Source organism: Astatotilapia calliptera, chromosome 15 (genome assembly GCF_900246225.1).
Source record: "Astatotilapia calliptera chromosome 15, fAstCal1.2, whole genome shotgun sequence".
Classification (NCBI taxonomy): domain Eukaryota; kingdom Metazoa; phylum Chordata; class Actinopteri; order Cichliformes; family Cichlidae; genus Astatotilapia; species Astatotilapia calliptera.
This window is the reverse complement of record NC_039316.1, coordinates 38684477-38701131: the sequence shown is the minus strand read 5'-3', so window position 1 is coordinate 38701131 and position 16655 is coordinate 38684477. Positions and strand designations below refer to the sequence as shown.

General features: G+C 42.0%; 1 protein-coding gene across 27 annotated transcripts in view; it reads left to right on the top strand.

Annotated features, from left to right (window-relative positions):
- Positions 1-16655, top strand: part of ptprfa (protein tyrosine phosphatase receptor type Fa) — a 361887-nt gene that overhangs the window by 219737 nt on the left and 125495 nt on the right. For 15 of the 27 annotated variants that reach the window (XM_026143460.1, XM_026143472.1, XM_026143463.1 and 12 more), the window contains 3 exons: positions 280-297; positions 4154-4264; positions 10940-10951. In XM_026143460.1, the coding sequence (XP_025999245.1) occupies positions 280-297; positions 4154-4264; positions 10940-10951 (141 nt within the window). The remainder of the gene's footprint in view (positions 1-279; positions 298-4153; positions 4265-10939; positions 10952-16655) is intronic. The other 12 variants (XM_026143474.1, XM_026143473.1, XM_026143466.1 and 9 more) reach the window with 3 other exon arrangements.

Sequence of the window (16655 nt, the reverse complement as noted above, 5' to 3'; positions counted from 1 at the left end):
ATGGTTTTCACTCAGAAAACATTTTCCACAGTTGTCATTTATGAAATTGGTTTTGGTTGAAAATAAACATTCAGTTTATTTCTCCCTCTGTGCCAACACTTGAACTTGTTCAGCGCTGAATAATATCAGAACTATTTACAGAGATGATGTTTTTTGAGTAGGGAGAGCCTAGCTTCCTCTTACCTGTTTGCTCTCCTGCCTTCTTGTCTTTCTGCTTCACTTCTGCTCTTTATACTAATGCTTATCTTTAATCTTATTTGCATTCAAATTACCTCACAGGTGGTACACCAATAAGAGGTAAGAATGCTGGCTACAGAAAACATCTACTCATCCTCCCTTTCTCCTTCATCGCCTTCATCCTTCTCTCCACCTCGGTGTGTCCCCATTTCCAGCCCTCTGTCCTTTTGCCTGTTCCAACACTTTCTTTGCCTTCAGCACATAACCGTGCACAGGTGTGTATGGTCTTGAAAGAGGCGGGTAAAAAGTTTTCCAATTCAGAAAACCAGGGTAAATAATGCCTGTCTGCGGAGCTTCATGAGTACTTATTTTGGTTGAAGTCTCGCAGCTGAACAGTGTTGAGTTTGCAGGTTGTATAAAACAGAGTTGGACATTTTTTTTATCAAATGCAAAATAATGCCTTTTTGATATAATATGCAATCGTTTGTATTTTGCTGCTACTTACTATACACATGCAAGAAGGAAGAGTGCACCTTCAGAATGAGAATGCAGCACTGAAGACAAACTGCAGCTGCTTTCTATCAAACAGCTGTTTTACTCCATTTTCATGGTGTGGAAGGAAGGACAGCGGCATGCAGAGGACTCACTAAAATCTAGACTCATATTTTAAAGAGTGCCTAACAATTATTATTTACCCTCCAAAATAAATGAAGAATTGGACGCGAAGTGTCTCAAAAGGAGCTGTTTAAAGTTCTGTGTCTCTTTTTCATTCTGTCAGCATGAAAGCACAACAATTTGTGTCAATCAGCATGAATTTTCTAATGATTTCTCCCCACTGGAGTGAGTCTGTGCTCACACTGATTACCAGGCTGGATCTCATCCAGGAGGTATTGTACTCAGATGCCCAAATCTTAGCGAGCCCTTTCGATGTGTAAGAGCAGTGCTGTACTCGGAGGTCTTCACCCTCTCTCTGACAAACAGAAAGACGCCGTTTTCTTCATCTGCTCTTCCTTCGGTGACTACCCACCGCTCATGGCCACAAATCAGGGTGGTAAAGCAGACCGAATGGTCAGTTGGTAGCATCGCTTTAACCATCTCTTTACCCCAGCCGACTGGTACAATCTTTGCAGTCATGCGGTGAATCTGCCTTGAAATGTAATAAATCAGATAAGCTTCAGATTGGATCGGCCCGTTCCTAGAACATTTCGCTCTTACATGGTTCCCACTCATACATGCTACATACGCAGTCATACACGGCTCGAGGTGTGAAGGTAAAGGAAGTTCTGGTAGAGAACAACATTCTGTTCAGGGCTTCAGACGTTTCTATGTGTGACAAGACACCCTCTCCTGCCGCACCCGTCAGCCTTTTTGGTGCCAAGAGGCCAAAGCAAACATCCATCAGCTCAGGAGAGAGTGACGCACTTTCTCCTGAAATGCTGCTTCCTTCAGGAGGTGCAGAATGTCCAATGAGACAAACAGTCATCGCTAAAATGGAAATAGAGAATGATTCAATCTTCAGCAACGTGACGTATCGCTCCTCAGTCGCCTGGACACTCTTTGGGAGAAACTTTAGAAAGTAGAGCTCTTAATCAGTATTTTGACCCAAGGATTTCTGATGTGTACATGTACTGTGTGTGTGTGCGTGTGTGTGTGTGCGTGTGTGTGTGTGTGTGTGTGTGTGCGTGTGTGTGTGTGTGTGCGTGTGTGTGCGTGTGTGTGTGTGCGTGTGTGTGTGTGTGTGTGTGTGTGTGTGCGCGTGTGTGTGTGTGTGTGTGTGTGTGTGTGTGTGTGTGTGTGTGCGCGTGTGTGTGTGTGTGTGTGTGTGTGTGTGTGTGTGTGTGTGTGTGTGTGTGTGTGTGTGTGTGTGTGTGTGTGCGTGTGTGTGTGTGTGTGCGCGTGTGTGTGTGTGTGTGCGTGTGTGCGTGTGTGTGTGTGTGTGTGTGTGTGCGCGTGTGTGTGTGTGCGCGTGTGTGTGTGTGTGTGTGTGTGTGTGTGTGTGTGTGTGTGTGTGTGTGTGTGTGTGTGTGTGCGCGTGTGTGTGTGTGTGTGTGTGATGGAGAGAACGAGAGAGAGTGGGAGATTGTTTGAGGACATTCATCGCTGCACAGTGTCCTTGCATCCCAGATGAAGGTTGTTCCTCCTCCATCTCTGGGCTCACTGTCTGCACCAGATCCACCCGGGATGCTGCCACACACATGTTTTCTTTTCTTAAACCGGCTTCACACACCCATCCCATGTTGCATTTCAGGATTGTATTCTGAAATATGTACATTTTTATTTCTCATAGTTTTTACTGTGCGCTGCTACACTGCATGATGTATGTCACGGTCAGCACATAAAACCACATTATTACTAAACACATGTTGCTTCTTTCTCAAAGCTAACCTCAGCAATGACAGCTCATTTTACATGTTTCTAAATGCTATGAAATTGCAAAAGAAGCTTTTTGGTGTGATTGGATGTAGATCACCATGTCAGGTATGTATTGTGTGTTTATATAGCAGTGATCGGTGGAGGTTAGTTTAGTTACTGAAGGCTTTGAACAGTCGGGGGTTTCATGCATTAACATTTTAACATCTGAAAATGACAAGCTGTTGAATCCCTGGGACACTTTCAGCAATTAGGCCAAAGTCTTCTGTTTCACTTGTTTCTGTTCAACAATTTGAAAGTGTTTTGACTGACAGTCAGAATAAACAGCTCAGATTGCTTCTTGGGAATCCTGTAGTGCAGCAGTCAATTTTGAAATGGTGTTGCCAGAAAAACAGGAAATTACATTTCATGGCCGATTGTGTTTAGCAGCACATCGCCTATTTAGACTTTCAAACAAATGTCTTCAATTCCCATCCATTTGAACAAAAGCAGTTTCATTAAATGGAATCTGTTCTGTTCATTTCCAGGTCCAGGTTTGTATTGTAGAGCTCAGCTAATGTTGCTTTGCGTGATTCAGATCTCACAATATTCCTTTATTGATCTTAAATTGGCCGCTCAGTTTATTCTCATTCAGAAAAAAAACGTTTTTGTTCCAAACTTGGATGTTTAACATCCAAGTTTGGAACAGCACATCTGTGACAGAAAATAAGGAACATCAGAACAGGCTCCCTTTAAAAAAGAATCACATTTACATGGTTGTGTCTCTACAAGACATTTTAGCTATACTGTTGACAGCGACAGCTGTGCCAGTGCATTTCTATCCCAGGGTGTCGAATGCTGCTTTTCTGTCTGATGTTGCAAAGATACACTGAAGGAGTTCTTGTCTTTCAAAGCCATCAAAGAAGAATGAGAGGTTCAAGAATAACAGTCATTTTCATAAATTTACAAAAACAACTTTACAAAACTTTACTAAAAAACGTTTCTTGTACTTAGAACTACTTTTCCCCAACATACCCCTCATATGGGGGGACTACAGTTTGTTTGTTACATGTTCATGTTTTGCTTTGCTGACATGGAAAACTGTAGATTTTAAAGTATCTATTTTTAATGAATTTATCTGATAAATAATGTGGTTTGCTTTTGTGGTTAATTGTGCAGATAGAACATCCAATATTCATCTTCAGTAAAATGTAGCCTGCAGAAACCAAGAGGTTATCTTATGGTTTAAATATGAAGCCCTGCAAAGACTTCATACAAGTTGGGAGTGAAAGACGTGTTGTCATAAACCTGATGTGTCGCAGAACGGCTACCATAGCTGTGCATATCTTGACAAATGTCAGTATTTGAAACCCTGGAATGAGAAAATGCTGGAAAGCCTGAGTCAGCACAATAACAGCTAATTGTTAAAGTTGTCATAAATAATAAGATCAAATGATACGACTTGAAGAAAACTTGTTAGTTAGTTGTATAGATTTGGATTCAGATTTCTGCTCAGCCAAGTTAAGGGGAGCTTTCCGTTTGGACGATCAGGCTAACAGTGTGTCTGTGTGTCTCCACGTGTGTGTGGTGCAGATCTTAACTGTGACATTTTAACCTCCCTCCCCAGGAGCGCTTCAGATTGAAAACAGCGAGGAGTCGGACCAGGGCAAATATGAGTGTGTGGCTGTCAACAGCGCCGGGACTCGTTATTCGGCTCCAGCTAACCTTTATGTTCGAGGTAAGCTCCCTCTTGACCTCGGCCGCCCCCCTCCCTGCTGCCGTTCGGGTCACCGCCTGCAGCAGAAACGGTGCTCTCTCGTCACCTCCAGCTCTGCCTCCTGAATGCTAACAGGAAAACTGCCTCTCCGGATGTGACTGCAGCGAAAATCACACCTCCAGCCTCACACTGTCATTTCCTGATCTTTCTGCCTCTCTGTCTCGTCTCTGTCTCCTGGGTGCTGATTTATGTATTTTGCTCCTCTGCTCTGTTGTTACTTTGCTTGACCTGCTTAACCTCACAGTGACCTGGGGGGATGTTTTGACTCGTCAGGGGTGAAAGAGAGTTTGGCTGCGGTTCTGCCTTTTAGTTTTGGGGCAGTGGAGGTTTTACGTGTGGGGTCTTGCCTCCAAAGGGAAGCTGACACCTTCACGTCGCAAATGGGGAAAAAGTGGAGAGGAAATCCCCTCCATGCAGTTGGCTGGATGTAAAGCAGCAAAGCCAGCAGGGTGAAAGGAAGCCTCAGGCTTTCTCTCAAGTCTCGTCAACAAACAACTCAATTAGCCTCAGCCAGTATCAGGTTCTCAAAGGCAATTTTCAAAGCATGCTGTTGATTCATTTCTCCTTTTAATCTCGTTTTTGTTTGACAGCTCTCTTTGATGCAGTCGGACTTAAAATCATTTGAAAGCTTCTGCATAATAAATACAGCTGTTACCAAATCTTTAGTGCTGTTTAACTGGAGCTGTTGTATCGTGTTTTCGATCATGTCGAGCATTGCTTCTTAAACCGTTGCCCCACAATCTATTTTCCCCCAGTGTGTCAAACAAAGACAGGCAGAGATGTTTGATTTTTCCCTCACACGTTCATCTCTGATCACACAGCTAATGTGTGAAATTCGTTCTTTGATTCATTCCACCTGCACAAGAAGGGAGGAGATACCTGCAATGACCCTGTGTCCTGCCAACAAGCCTACATGCCACTGGAGTCAGTGGGTAAGATTCGGGCCCAGTTTCAGCACTTAAATTACCGCATCCAGCACAGAACTACAAACAGGAGCTTGGATTTTAGCTGCTTGTTACGTCTGGCATTATTAGCCATTTCTGGATCTACATGCTCCTTTAATTTCAAACAAGCATCAGGGTACCACTGAGAGTTAAAAACAGTCCAAATTCTTCCAGTGCTGTTCTCCAAGGTGGTAAAAGAACATTCTTCCATGGAAAAGAGGATTAGAAGGTAGCAGAAAGGTAGCTCGCTAGCTGACACCCAACGATGACATGCTCTGTTCTGATGGTAGAATAATGCCCGATTTCAAGCATTAAGTTGCAGCGTTCAGCTCAAGAAACATGCAAATGACAGACTTTAGAGGCAGCAGCTTTGATTTTATGACCCAGTTCACACAACTCAATGAAATACCAGCAATGTTAGTGAAGCTGACAGTACAGACAGGTCCTTCTCAGTCTGAGAACAAGGACTCTGTTTATACAGTGAGGTCATACTGTGGAGATGTTTTCTATATTCAACATAAGCAGGAAGAATTCTCACAGGGAGCAATGAGATCCCACGGCACAGATCTGCTGCAGAAACCCTGAAACTTTACTCGTTTAACGACTTCTTGCAGGTTAGTTCAGGCCAAAGTGGTTCAACAAGTCCATAGCAGGACAAAGCAACATGTAATGAGATCAAACAAGTACAGATAAACAGATTCAAATAGTTTTTAAAGGAGCAAAGACGGGTTTTGAGTTTCAAGTTCTCAACATTTCCGGCTGTTCTCAGTTCCTCCACTCCGACTGCTCCAGCAGCTCGGGGCATAAAAGCTAAAAGCTGCCTCCCCATGTGTCCTTTACTTTGGAAAAACTAGCAGATTTGTGCTGGAGGACCTGAGGGTCTTTGCTAGTTCATACACTGTCAGCATGTCAGACATATATAGTGGAGCAAGACAATGAAGTGCTTTAAAAACAAGTAAAAGAAATGCAGTCAATAAGGTCACTGACAGAAGGCCACTGCAGGGACTTCAGAGCTGCTGTAATATGTTTTCTCTCCTTCTGGCCCTCGTAGGCACTCGGCTGTAGGATTCTGGATTAGTTGGAGATGATTTATAACAATTTCAGGTAAACTAGATAGAAAGGTTTTGCAGTAGTCAAGCTTGTTGAGTAATTAGTGACAAAGTATTGACATTTAAGAGAAAAAAAAAACAGATTTTCTGCCCTTTCATGTTAAGATAACTCCTGTATACACCATACTGAGCTTGCTTGGATATTATAAAGTGAACACATCATAGCAGGTGTAGGATGCTGAAGGTCATAGTCCAACAGGAAAACAATAAGGGTGCAGATGTTGCAGAAAAAGATGGAAATCAACTCCCTGCCAAAATGTTATTTTTACTATGTGGATATACTAATAGAGCAGACTCTGGTCATTTAATGGATGAATTCAAGTTGTAAAGTTGTGTCCTGTGTTCAATCAAAATCAGTAGCAGCTGGTTTTCGTGGGATTTATGCATGTAAACATTGCTACTTTGATACAAAAGTTTACCAAGGAAATATCCCGCGAGCCAGGACGGATCCTTTCTTCTGTGTTGATCATAGCTGATTCTGACTGTATCTGAAGTCCAACAGAAACCGAGGCTCATCAGATCAGCAACACTTCCAGCCTCTGTTGTTCAGTCTGGTGAGGCTGAGTCCTGCAGGCTTCCTGACAGGAGTTGCACCTGGTGTCATCTTCTGCAGTTTCACTTTCTTTGGCAGGAAACGTTTCGAGGGAAAACCTTTTTTAAAATGTATTGTGAGGTTTAGGTTAAGTATGTGGTGCTTTTCCAGTATTCTTCAATGAAACTGCAGAGCGAAAACAGCAGGAGTGACGATCCTGATGCAGCGTTAATGAAAATGGTACAGAAACAATACTAACACGGGAAAACAAAGCAACGCAAAAATGGGCAAAAGACGTGATAGAGCATGTGACTGTAAGTTTAAAAGCACATTCATTCATTTTGAAATACACTTGAACTTATAGCCAAATTTGCCCCATTGTGTGTGTGTGTGTGTGTGTGTGTGTGTGTGTGTGTGTGTGTGTGTGTGTGCCTTTCTTGAAAGTACATATGTGTGAACAGATGTACATTTTTTATCTACTTAACATGGCATGTGCATCATTTTCCAAATAACAGATCGTAGCACAGCACTCAGAATAACATAAAAAACTTGCCTTTGGGAACTAAAGAGAACTGTCAGTTAACCATCTCGGTCGTGAAGAAAGTTCAGGCATAGTTTTGAGGACACTTTGTTTGTTTCCACATAAATGTACATATTTGATGTCATTTTACAAGACGCATCCTCCACTGAGCCACCAACAGGAACCGCAGCCAACAAAGTGAGAACATAAAGCATGTGACTTGTTCTGTTTCTGCTTCTCTTTTCAAGGTTCCTGCCTGTGTTGATTTAACCTGTAACCTCTCTAGGTGTGCCAGTATTTGCGTTTCCATTTTCATCTCACACTGTGGCTTCTGAGCAATCACTGCAACATATGTCACAGATATGTTGCCAGTGTGTCTGTCTTCCTTCCCCACCAGTGTCTGTCTTCATCTCTTTTTAGTTTCTTTCTCTATATTTGTCGCTCTGGTCTCGTTTCCACTCAGGTGTCAGTCATATACTTTGACCGTATATGTTACTTCTCATGTCTCAATGCTTATCCTCCTATCTGCACATGAAGACAGCTGCATTTTATTGTTTAACATGCTTTGTTTTCACTTCTTCTGATGGACGTGAGAGACTATTTTGGGAGTGAATGTGTGTCACTATTTAGTCCACGTTTTAAGACATTACTTGGAAAGCACAGGAAGTTCTTTGGTCCATTTAGCTTTTAAATATTTCTTTAACTTAAACATTGCAGATCAACTGGCTTTAGTGTCCTAAAGATGCACTTTAACATAACCATACGATTGATGGGGTCTAATAATATTTTAGTGCCTATATAGAGAAAATTGGATAAAAATGCAAAGAGTAATTCATATTTACTGAAGGTTCACTAACTTTTGTTGAGCTTTCAAAGCTGTAAAAATAGGGAAGAAATTAAAAGCCTTCATTTAGTATTAAGTTTGCAGTTCCACAGACGTGTGATCCTGTCATTTGTGGGTTATAGACTGACAGTTGAGGTTTTTTTGTTTTTGTTTTTACAATATTTTCTTTCCAGTAAGCTGTGGCACTAATGGATGGCAAGTCTTACATCAGCAGCATCTCAAAACCTCTAAATTCATTAACTTACTGGAAAAGCCTCGTTATTAAGTTGCCTAAAAATGTGTAAGTCAATGCAGCTTATGTAAAGCTTATAAAATATACAGAAAATACAGTTGGTTCTTAAGACAGTGACACAAGTAAAGTTCAAATGAAACTATCATGCTGCAAGTGCAGACTCTCAGCTTTATTTCAAGGGGTTGAAACCAATGAACCACCAAACAACTGGTCATTGTGCAAATTCACATAATGAGGAATAAAATGTTTCTGTTTAATAGTTTGTCCAGAATCTTTTGCAGGAAGCGCCTCCCTGAAACCACAGCTCTCTTTATGACTCTTTGATTCCAGACTTTTCTGCAGCTCTTTTCTTCGGCAGCCTTCGACTGACAGTCAGCCACTTTACCTCTAAAAACTTCTGGGTTTGCTTTTCAAGCATGTTTTGGGTCATTACGTACGTTCCCATCTGCTCCGTCTTGTCAATCCTGCAGAAATATGCTGATTCTGAGCAGAAGGCGTGTCGCCCAATTCAGAATTCACACTTCTGTCATATGTCACATCATCAGTAAACAGCAGTGACTCAGTGCCACTGAAAATCAAACATGCCCTGACTTCGTACTGTCTTCAGCATGTTTTTAGTCAGTGATCATGAGTCTATAAGTTTCTCTCTTGGAATTTTGTTACAGACTGATCTGAAATTTTCACAGCGTGGTGAACTTGTGGATAATGCTGTTCCTACCTCCTGATAGTGTTTCTCTACCATCACAAGGATCCTGTGATCACTCAGAACGGTTGAGTTGAAATTATTTCCAAACTTTGCACCTGTTGAACAGATGAAGGAAATACTGATACTGTAGCATGGAGGAGGAGTCGAGCATGATGATAACAGACAGACTGGTCCCTCCTGATAAAGGGAGAGCCATTGATTTACTGGTTGATCTACTAACCCTAACCCTTACTGCCTACTGTGGAACTGTGGATAGTGACCAAAAGAATTGGACTGCCGATCCTTGCAGTAGAAATGAGCTTCCTCCAGACATTCTCTTAGTTTACTCCATGGACCTTTCAGGAGAGGCCGCAGTAAAGGCACTGCTTTCACACATATGACCAGCACCTCCTAGATGAGGGGTTTCTGACACACCTGGGGCAGACACAGTGCAATTCCCCCCAGAAAAGCTTAAGGCGGTGCCTAGGGGGAGGGAGGTTTGAGCATCTCTACTTACTTCATCCTGGCAGCCCGCGGTAAATCAATGTGAAGATGAATACCCTCAAATCAAAGCTGAGAGTTTGCACTTTAGGCTCATATTTACTATATAACTGTAAAAATATCAATGATTGTGTCAATGTCCAAATATGGATCCACCCAACTGGGTAAAATTCAAAGTTTTTTCCCACGTACACTGACAATAAAGGGCTATTCTATTCTATTCTATTCTCAGTGCTCCCGGTATCTGCTCTGTCTGTGGGTGAGAGTAACATTCACAGGTTCAGAGGGTTTAGCAGATTTACAACTCTGTTACTACAGTTTTTTAATCAATGTTTATCTTTTCATCAGCCAGTGGGTAAAAAGTGTCCTTTGAATTCGGTGTTAGCTAATCCGAAGCGCCTCCATACAAATGAATCTGCTCTAAGTACGGACTGGGTTCATGGTAGAATAATTTCCAAGGTGAGTGTTGGATTAATCCTGTTAGGGCAGCATGTTTATGTGCTCATTGATTTCAGGGTGCTGTGTGGCTGAGCTCCCCCCACAGTCAATGAGCAGAATAAATGTGAGCGGTAACACAACGTCTGCTTTGTGTGCCTAATGAAGTCTGGTTGTCAGCAAGCCTCCACCTCCTTAATGCTGTCTTAATTCACAGGCTGTGGAGGGCTCAGCTGCTGCAGCAGTGTTAAAGACAGGGAAGGGAAAGTGTGTGTGTGACTGGGGGGTCGGGGGGGTCCTTACTGTGAGATCTCCCTGTGTGCCTTATTCTTGTTACGTTAGAGTGTATCTTTCATTGTGTGCATGGTGGGTTTGCGTTGGGTTGTTACATGCCGTGTGTGTGTGTGTGCGTGTGTGTGTGCGTGCGTGCGTGCGTGCGTGCGCGTGCGTGCGTGCGTGCGTGCGTGCGTGTGTGCGTGTGTGTGCGTGTGTGTGTGTGTGTGTGTGTGTGCGTGCGTGTGTGCGTGTGTGCGCGCGCGTGCGTGCGTGCGTGTGTGCGTGTGTGTGCGTGTGTGCGTGCGTGCGTGTGTGTGTGTGTGCGTGTGTGTGTGTGTGTGTGTGTGCCACTGATGTGTACAGGCTGTTTTTCACTCATTAACGGATAAGCAGATATTTGCCTGTTTTACTCTCTCTGTTTCTCCTTGTCTTCTTCCTCCCACTCCTTATTTTGCCCCTCTCGTTGTTTCTTTTTTTTCTTTCTCACTTTATCTTAAATCCCTCCATCGCCATTGCACCCCGCCATCCAAAAAAACCAATCCAAATCTCACCACTCAGATCAACGGGAAGGTTGGTTCTTTCACTCTTTACCCTCTTAAAGCCAAGGCCTGGCAGACTGGAGCCGTGCCGCGCCTGCATCTCGCTTGGCGCCTCAGGCCCGTCCCGGCCTCTCTCAGGACCCCAACCCTACAGTGCAACCACCCTGCCCCTCACCTCCACTGATGTTCAACCCACCCCACCCTGCTTTAATATATGAGCCGCATCACATCCTGCTCTATGCACCCTGCTTCATTAAAAAATGTGAAATGAGCATGTCTTACTTTAAATGTCATAAATGCACATTATTAAAAAGTGAATTTCCCACCAGGAAAGGATCACACTGAGGACGTGGCACTGAGTTGGTGTTGTAAGGCGTCTAGGGAGCTGCTGTATTTTCTACAAAGGCAACAAACCTGTACACCACAGCAAATTGGGAATAAAGATTTCAAATTTGTCCTGGTGAACTTGCAGGAAAGGGAAGATAATTATGATCTAATGCCTGATTAGAACAACAGCATGTGTTTAAAACAAGAAGCACTTATCTGCGCCGTCTGCGTGTAGAAACGCTGTAGAAGAATGGGCTGTTCTAAAGAGCTCGCTGAACTTGAGCATGTTACTGTAAAGGAAGCCATCAATCCAGCAAATCAGTTTGTGAAGTTTCTTCCCTTTAGATATGCCAAAGAGGAAGTGTTTAGGAACCAAAGCAAATCAGCCATGCAGTGGCAGGACACGTAAAGTGGGGTCACTGAATCCACATTGTGTGTAAAAGTCATCCAGGCAGTGGGCTTCATAGCCCAACAGCTCCTGTAAGTGTAATGTGTTTCCATACACAGGTCCAAAACACATTATTATTATTATTATTATTATTATTAATGTTAGATTTTTGACTGTGGACAAGAAGCTCGACGGGATCATGAATATTTACATTTAAACAGACCAGCTCCACAGTTGCAAATGATTTTCTACGACCAAAAACTTTGGAAAATGAAGCTGATCTTTTCTGAGTAACCCAACAGTCTACCTTAAATCAGGCTCATGGATATCATAGCTTAGAACATCTGTCAGCAAATCAGTTGTTAGCCTGGTTACTCTTTGACAAACCTTCTTAACAGCCTAACTGTCGTGCAAGATTTTTGCCCTTCTTATAAAGCTGTTTTTCAGGGCAGTGACACGATGATGACACATGTAGTGCCAGTCTCACACGCCTCACAACTTTCCTGGTTAAAATGGAGCAGAGTGTTTGCATAACATCTCTGGTTTCAGAGTTTGTGCTCACTTCACAAAATGTTGCATCAGTCTCATGAGGTCCTCTCCAGCATGCTGATCATGTTTTTGTTGTCGTGGCTAATTCAAAGGCATGGCTCATCCCAGCTCTCATCTGCTGCCTGACCATCATTAGGCTGAGCGGCAGGCTCTGAGCTCACACTGCTTTCACCATTCTCTCCTCTCGTCTGCTACAGAACTACACTCTGCAAGAAAGAAAGAAAAGATAGCCTCAGACATGTTTACAGCTTTTTCCAAGACTCTTACTGCTGGATCATTAATAGCAGAATGTGGAGGAGCTCAGAAGTGGAAGTGAACTACTAGAGGAGAGAATTGCAGCTCTAGCCCCAGTGTTTGTGTCTGATATGTGAATTTACAGCCTTGTAGTGCCGCTTGTTTCCCTTGTCTTTATATCTGAGGTCAGTGAATGGTGCCGATCGATGCTGCACTTAGTTTTAAATCTCCATAACATTATTTAGCTAATTTGACCAACTGTGTTATTCTTGATTGTTCAAAAAGGGGAAGTTAAATTTAATCCTGACAGATTACTTTCCAAGGTGAAGTGACACATTTAAAATTAAAGAAGCAATAAAAGTAAATAGATGAGAAGACTGGAACAATTAATAGTGTTTATATGATTCTGAAAAAGCTTTTTTGCAGTGAGTTCTCATTTAAAAAGAGAAATGCAATCCAGTCAAACCCGGTTATCATCAAAATGTATTAAATGTGAGTCCTATAAAAAAAAGCAAACTGTGCGAGAACAACAACAGTAAATGTGTCGTGATGCAACAAGTCCATGAAATCCTTTGGATACATCAGCAACATCTGGTCGCAGGGGAAATGGTTTTTGGACAGCTGGCTGAAATCAGCTGCAGCGAGAGGGCTGCACCAAAAAGCTCTTTGATTGTTTTGGTTGCTAGCAGGGTGCCCCGCAGTGGAAGTCTGAAAAAGCTTCTCTGTTTCCAGTTTGAGCTGCAGTTTTCGCAGTTTCAGTGTTACTTGGCAGACAAGTATTTTTCATGGAAGCTAACGCCAAGTACAGCTTCCTACTAGCGACCAGAACAACCAGAAGGAGGTTTTTGGTACCATAGACCACCTGTGACTAGTTTCACACAAGCAAGTGCCACAACAACAACAACAACAACAACAACAACACATTTTTCCATTGCAATTTTCTGTTTGCAGACGGTCACCAACATATTGAGGCCTTAGCAGTGTACCCATGACCAGTGTTGGGTTTTTGGAGCCAGAGGTTATCATAAATGAGACTGGAGTGCTAAGCTATGAGCTAGCGCTCGCAACTTTCATAGGCTGTATATGGACAACACACCTACACAGAGCTGCTAATTAGTGTTAAGTAACAGACTAATAAAATATTTGAACTTTACTCACCAAAATAGAAGCAAAGTCGTGGAAAATTTGCGCTACACAGCAAACCAGATAATTTGTCATCTAATGTCCTTAAAAAAAATAAATATTTCACTAATACTGCAAACACTATAAGGAGGAGGTGAGCCCCAGCAGACACTGATCAGCCAACACGAACATTGTGCAGTAATCAAAGTCTTTCTTTACTTTGATCACAAACCATGCAGATTAAAAGGCCTCACAGAAATCTGTGTAGCTTCATTTGTGTTTTCAGCTGCACTGCTGTTATGTTTCAAACATTTCTTGATTTCTATGAATCCAAATATGTGAAACCCAAACATGGACCCTCTCTCACACTAACGGTGTTTGTTGTTTTCTCATTTTGTCAGAAGTGACATCAGTTAGTAGATTACAGGGATTACAGCAACATATTATTATAGTTATCATGTCCTATTGATTTTTTAAAAATTCGAACTGTTGCAGTACATAATTGTACCAGCATCTTTATTTTCTAGTGAGCTGATAAAGCAAACACCCCGTAACAGATTTTGGGCTGCAAAGTCACTTCTACAAAGTTTAATATTTTACACAAAACTGAAAAACAGCCAGAATCTCTAAACAAATGGCAGCATACTGTGTTATAACCTGCAGTTCACTTGAAGGAAAGTTTGGCTTATTAATGTAAAATTAAGGAAAAAATGATACAGTGAACATTAAACTTAAAGCTGAGCTCCTGTTGGTCCAGTTAAAGGGAAAAGAGATGCCAGTTAGTATAAAAGTCCTTTCTCCCATTCATTTCTTCACGAGCAAGCATGCTGCTGCTGCCTCTACACCTGTGCTGCTGCATGCACACCCTCACCGTGCACACAGATGTTCGCTTCCCCATTCATCGCATCCATCTTAGCTTCTTCTACAACTGTAGCTTTTTCTTTATTCGGGCTTGGCTTCAGAAGTTTGCCTCAATTATCCCTCCTCCCTTCTCCTTCCCTTTCCCTTCTTTCTCTCGTCTCTTTTCTCTGGCATGCCAGTAAAAAAACGAGTCTGTCTGCATTTTAACTCTTGTTGGTCTTAACATGTATCTCTTACTATTCAAAGTTATCTTGGCTACTAAGTTTGATTTCAGTTTCACTCAGTACCTACATCCACCATCAGGCCATCATCCAGATTAAATGTTGCAGTAACACCATCATGTTTAACTGCAGAGTTGATAACTGTCATCGTAGTGTGACCATCCTCCATGTCCATGGGTGACTTTTTAATTGACTAACATAAGAATATGATGATTTTCACAGTTCTGGCCAGCATGCACCCGTCTCACAGTTTTGCTAAGTATTGAACGCAAACACGTCAGTTTTAAATGTCTTGAATCAAACATTCATATGACAAGTGCAAACGAATTAGTTTGATGAAGTACCATGCAGGCGTAAAATGCACTGTATGGTTAGATTTCTGTTATCCGTCACCCGGTCCCATCAAGGAGGCCTGACAAACGATCCTCAGTGATATGAGTAACAAGCAGTGCAGGAGAACATGGTATGACCCCCACTAATATGATAGAAGTAACGCGTTGCATTACAAAACAAACAAAACATTACAAAATTTCACTGTGTGTTATACTTGTATAACTATGCATGTGACAAATAAAGAACCTTGAACCTTGAACCTTGAAAACTATGGCTATTAATAATGAACCTGTTACCCTGCAGTACTGGGAAGCATCAAACTTTGATTTAGAAAGGCCTAAAATCATGGCAGTACAGCCCGCTCTCCCTCAGCCCTGTAGGTCGACCTGCTCAGTCACTCACTTTAACAAATTTACTATTAACATTAGCTCAGGCTGCTGAGTTACTGCTGTGAGTTATTACTGATGTTCAGCAATAACAACTTAATTTTGCTTGCAAATGTTAAAAGTATATCAGCAGAATTTAGCACACTGTCCTGATTGGCTGTAACATGGTTTATGGCAACTGATAGACACTAAATATATATAATAATATATAATATAATAATAATAAATTAAGAATCGATACTGATACTACCATTAATAATATTAACAATAATAATCTAGTAAAAAATCAAACAAACGGGTCCCTAAAACCATGACGTTGTAATTGGTAACTGATAAGTTATTATGTTACCCTATTAAAATAAAGTAATCTGAGTACTCTAAAACACTAGCATTTACTTGTTACAGCCAATTCTGCCTCGCTGACAGGACTGAAGGCCGTTCTGGGAGAATCAGCTCAGGATGTTTTCCACACCTGTTTTCTACGTGTGTGTTTCAGACACCAGCTCACTGCAGTATTTCTGAGCTGAGACCAGTCGGACGGCACTGATGTCACATCACATGTCAGACATTCACATATGAAAAAGCTCTGATTAGCACAAATATAAATCCTCCACGTTGTGCTGCAGGACGATGCTTTTAGAAGCCCCAACAAAGTCGACTAGATAGGAAACATCGATTTTAATGTGAGTGTTGGGGATTATTTTTATACCTGACCATTATTTAAGACGGAGATGACGAACAAAAACTAAACAAAACATAAAAACCTGCATTCACAGTAACAGTTTTGTGGATGTTGCATGAAAAACAAGCTGAATAACTCTTCAAGCACATAGTCCAGCTTGTTTTAGCCTTGACTTCTGATCATAAGCAAAAAAATGAGATTCTGGATACGAGTCTTGGAAATGAGTTTTCGGTTCACTCTTGGCTTGTGGAGCTCAGAATTATTGAAGAAGCTGATCTTAGAAGTGCTGCTCCTCCACACTGGCAGGTCAGATCACGTGGGTCAGGTGTATCTGATTACCTGCTAGACTCCTCACTATCGAGTTATTCCCGGCACGTACAGCTAGAAGAAAGCCGGGAGGAATCATACATCCTGCCTGGGCTGGATGTGCCTGAGGAACACCACAGCAGGAGCTAAAGAACACGAAGGAAAAACACAAACTGCAGCAAAAAGTTCTGGGAATTGGCTCGAACAAAACAAAATTAAAAATATAAATTTGTCTCTGCTCAAAATAATCTGACATACATAAGCATCCAGTGCAGCTTCTGTTTGTATGTCTCTCCACGCTGGTGACTCTTCCTCTTACAAAGTTT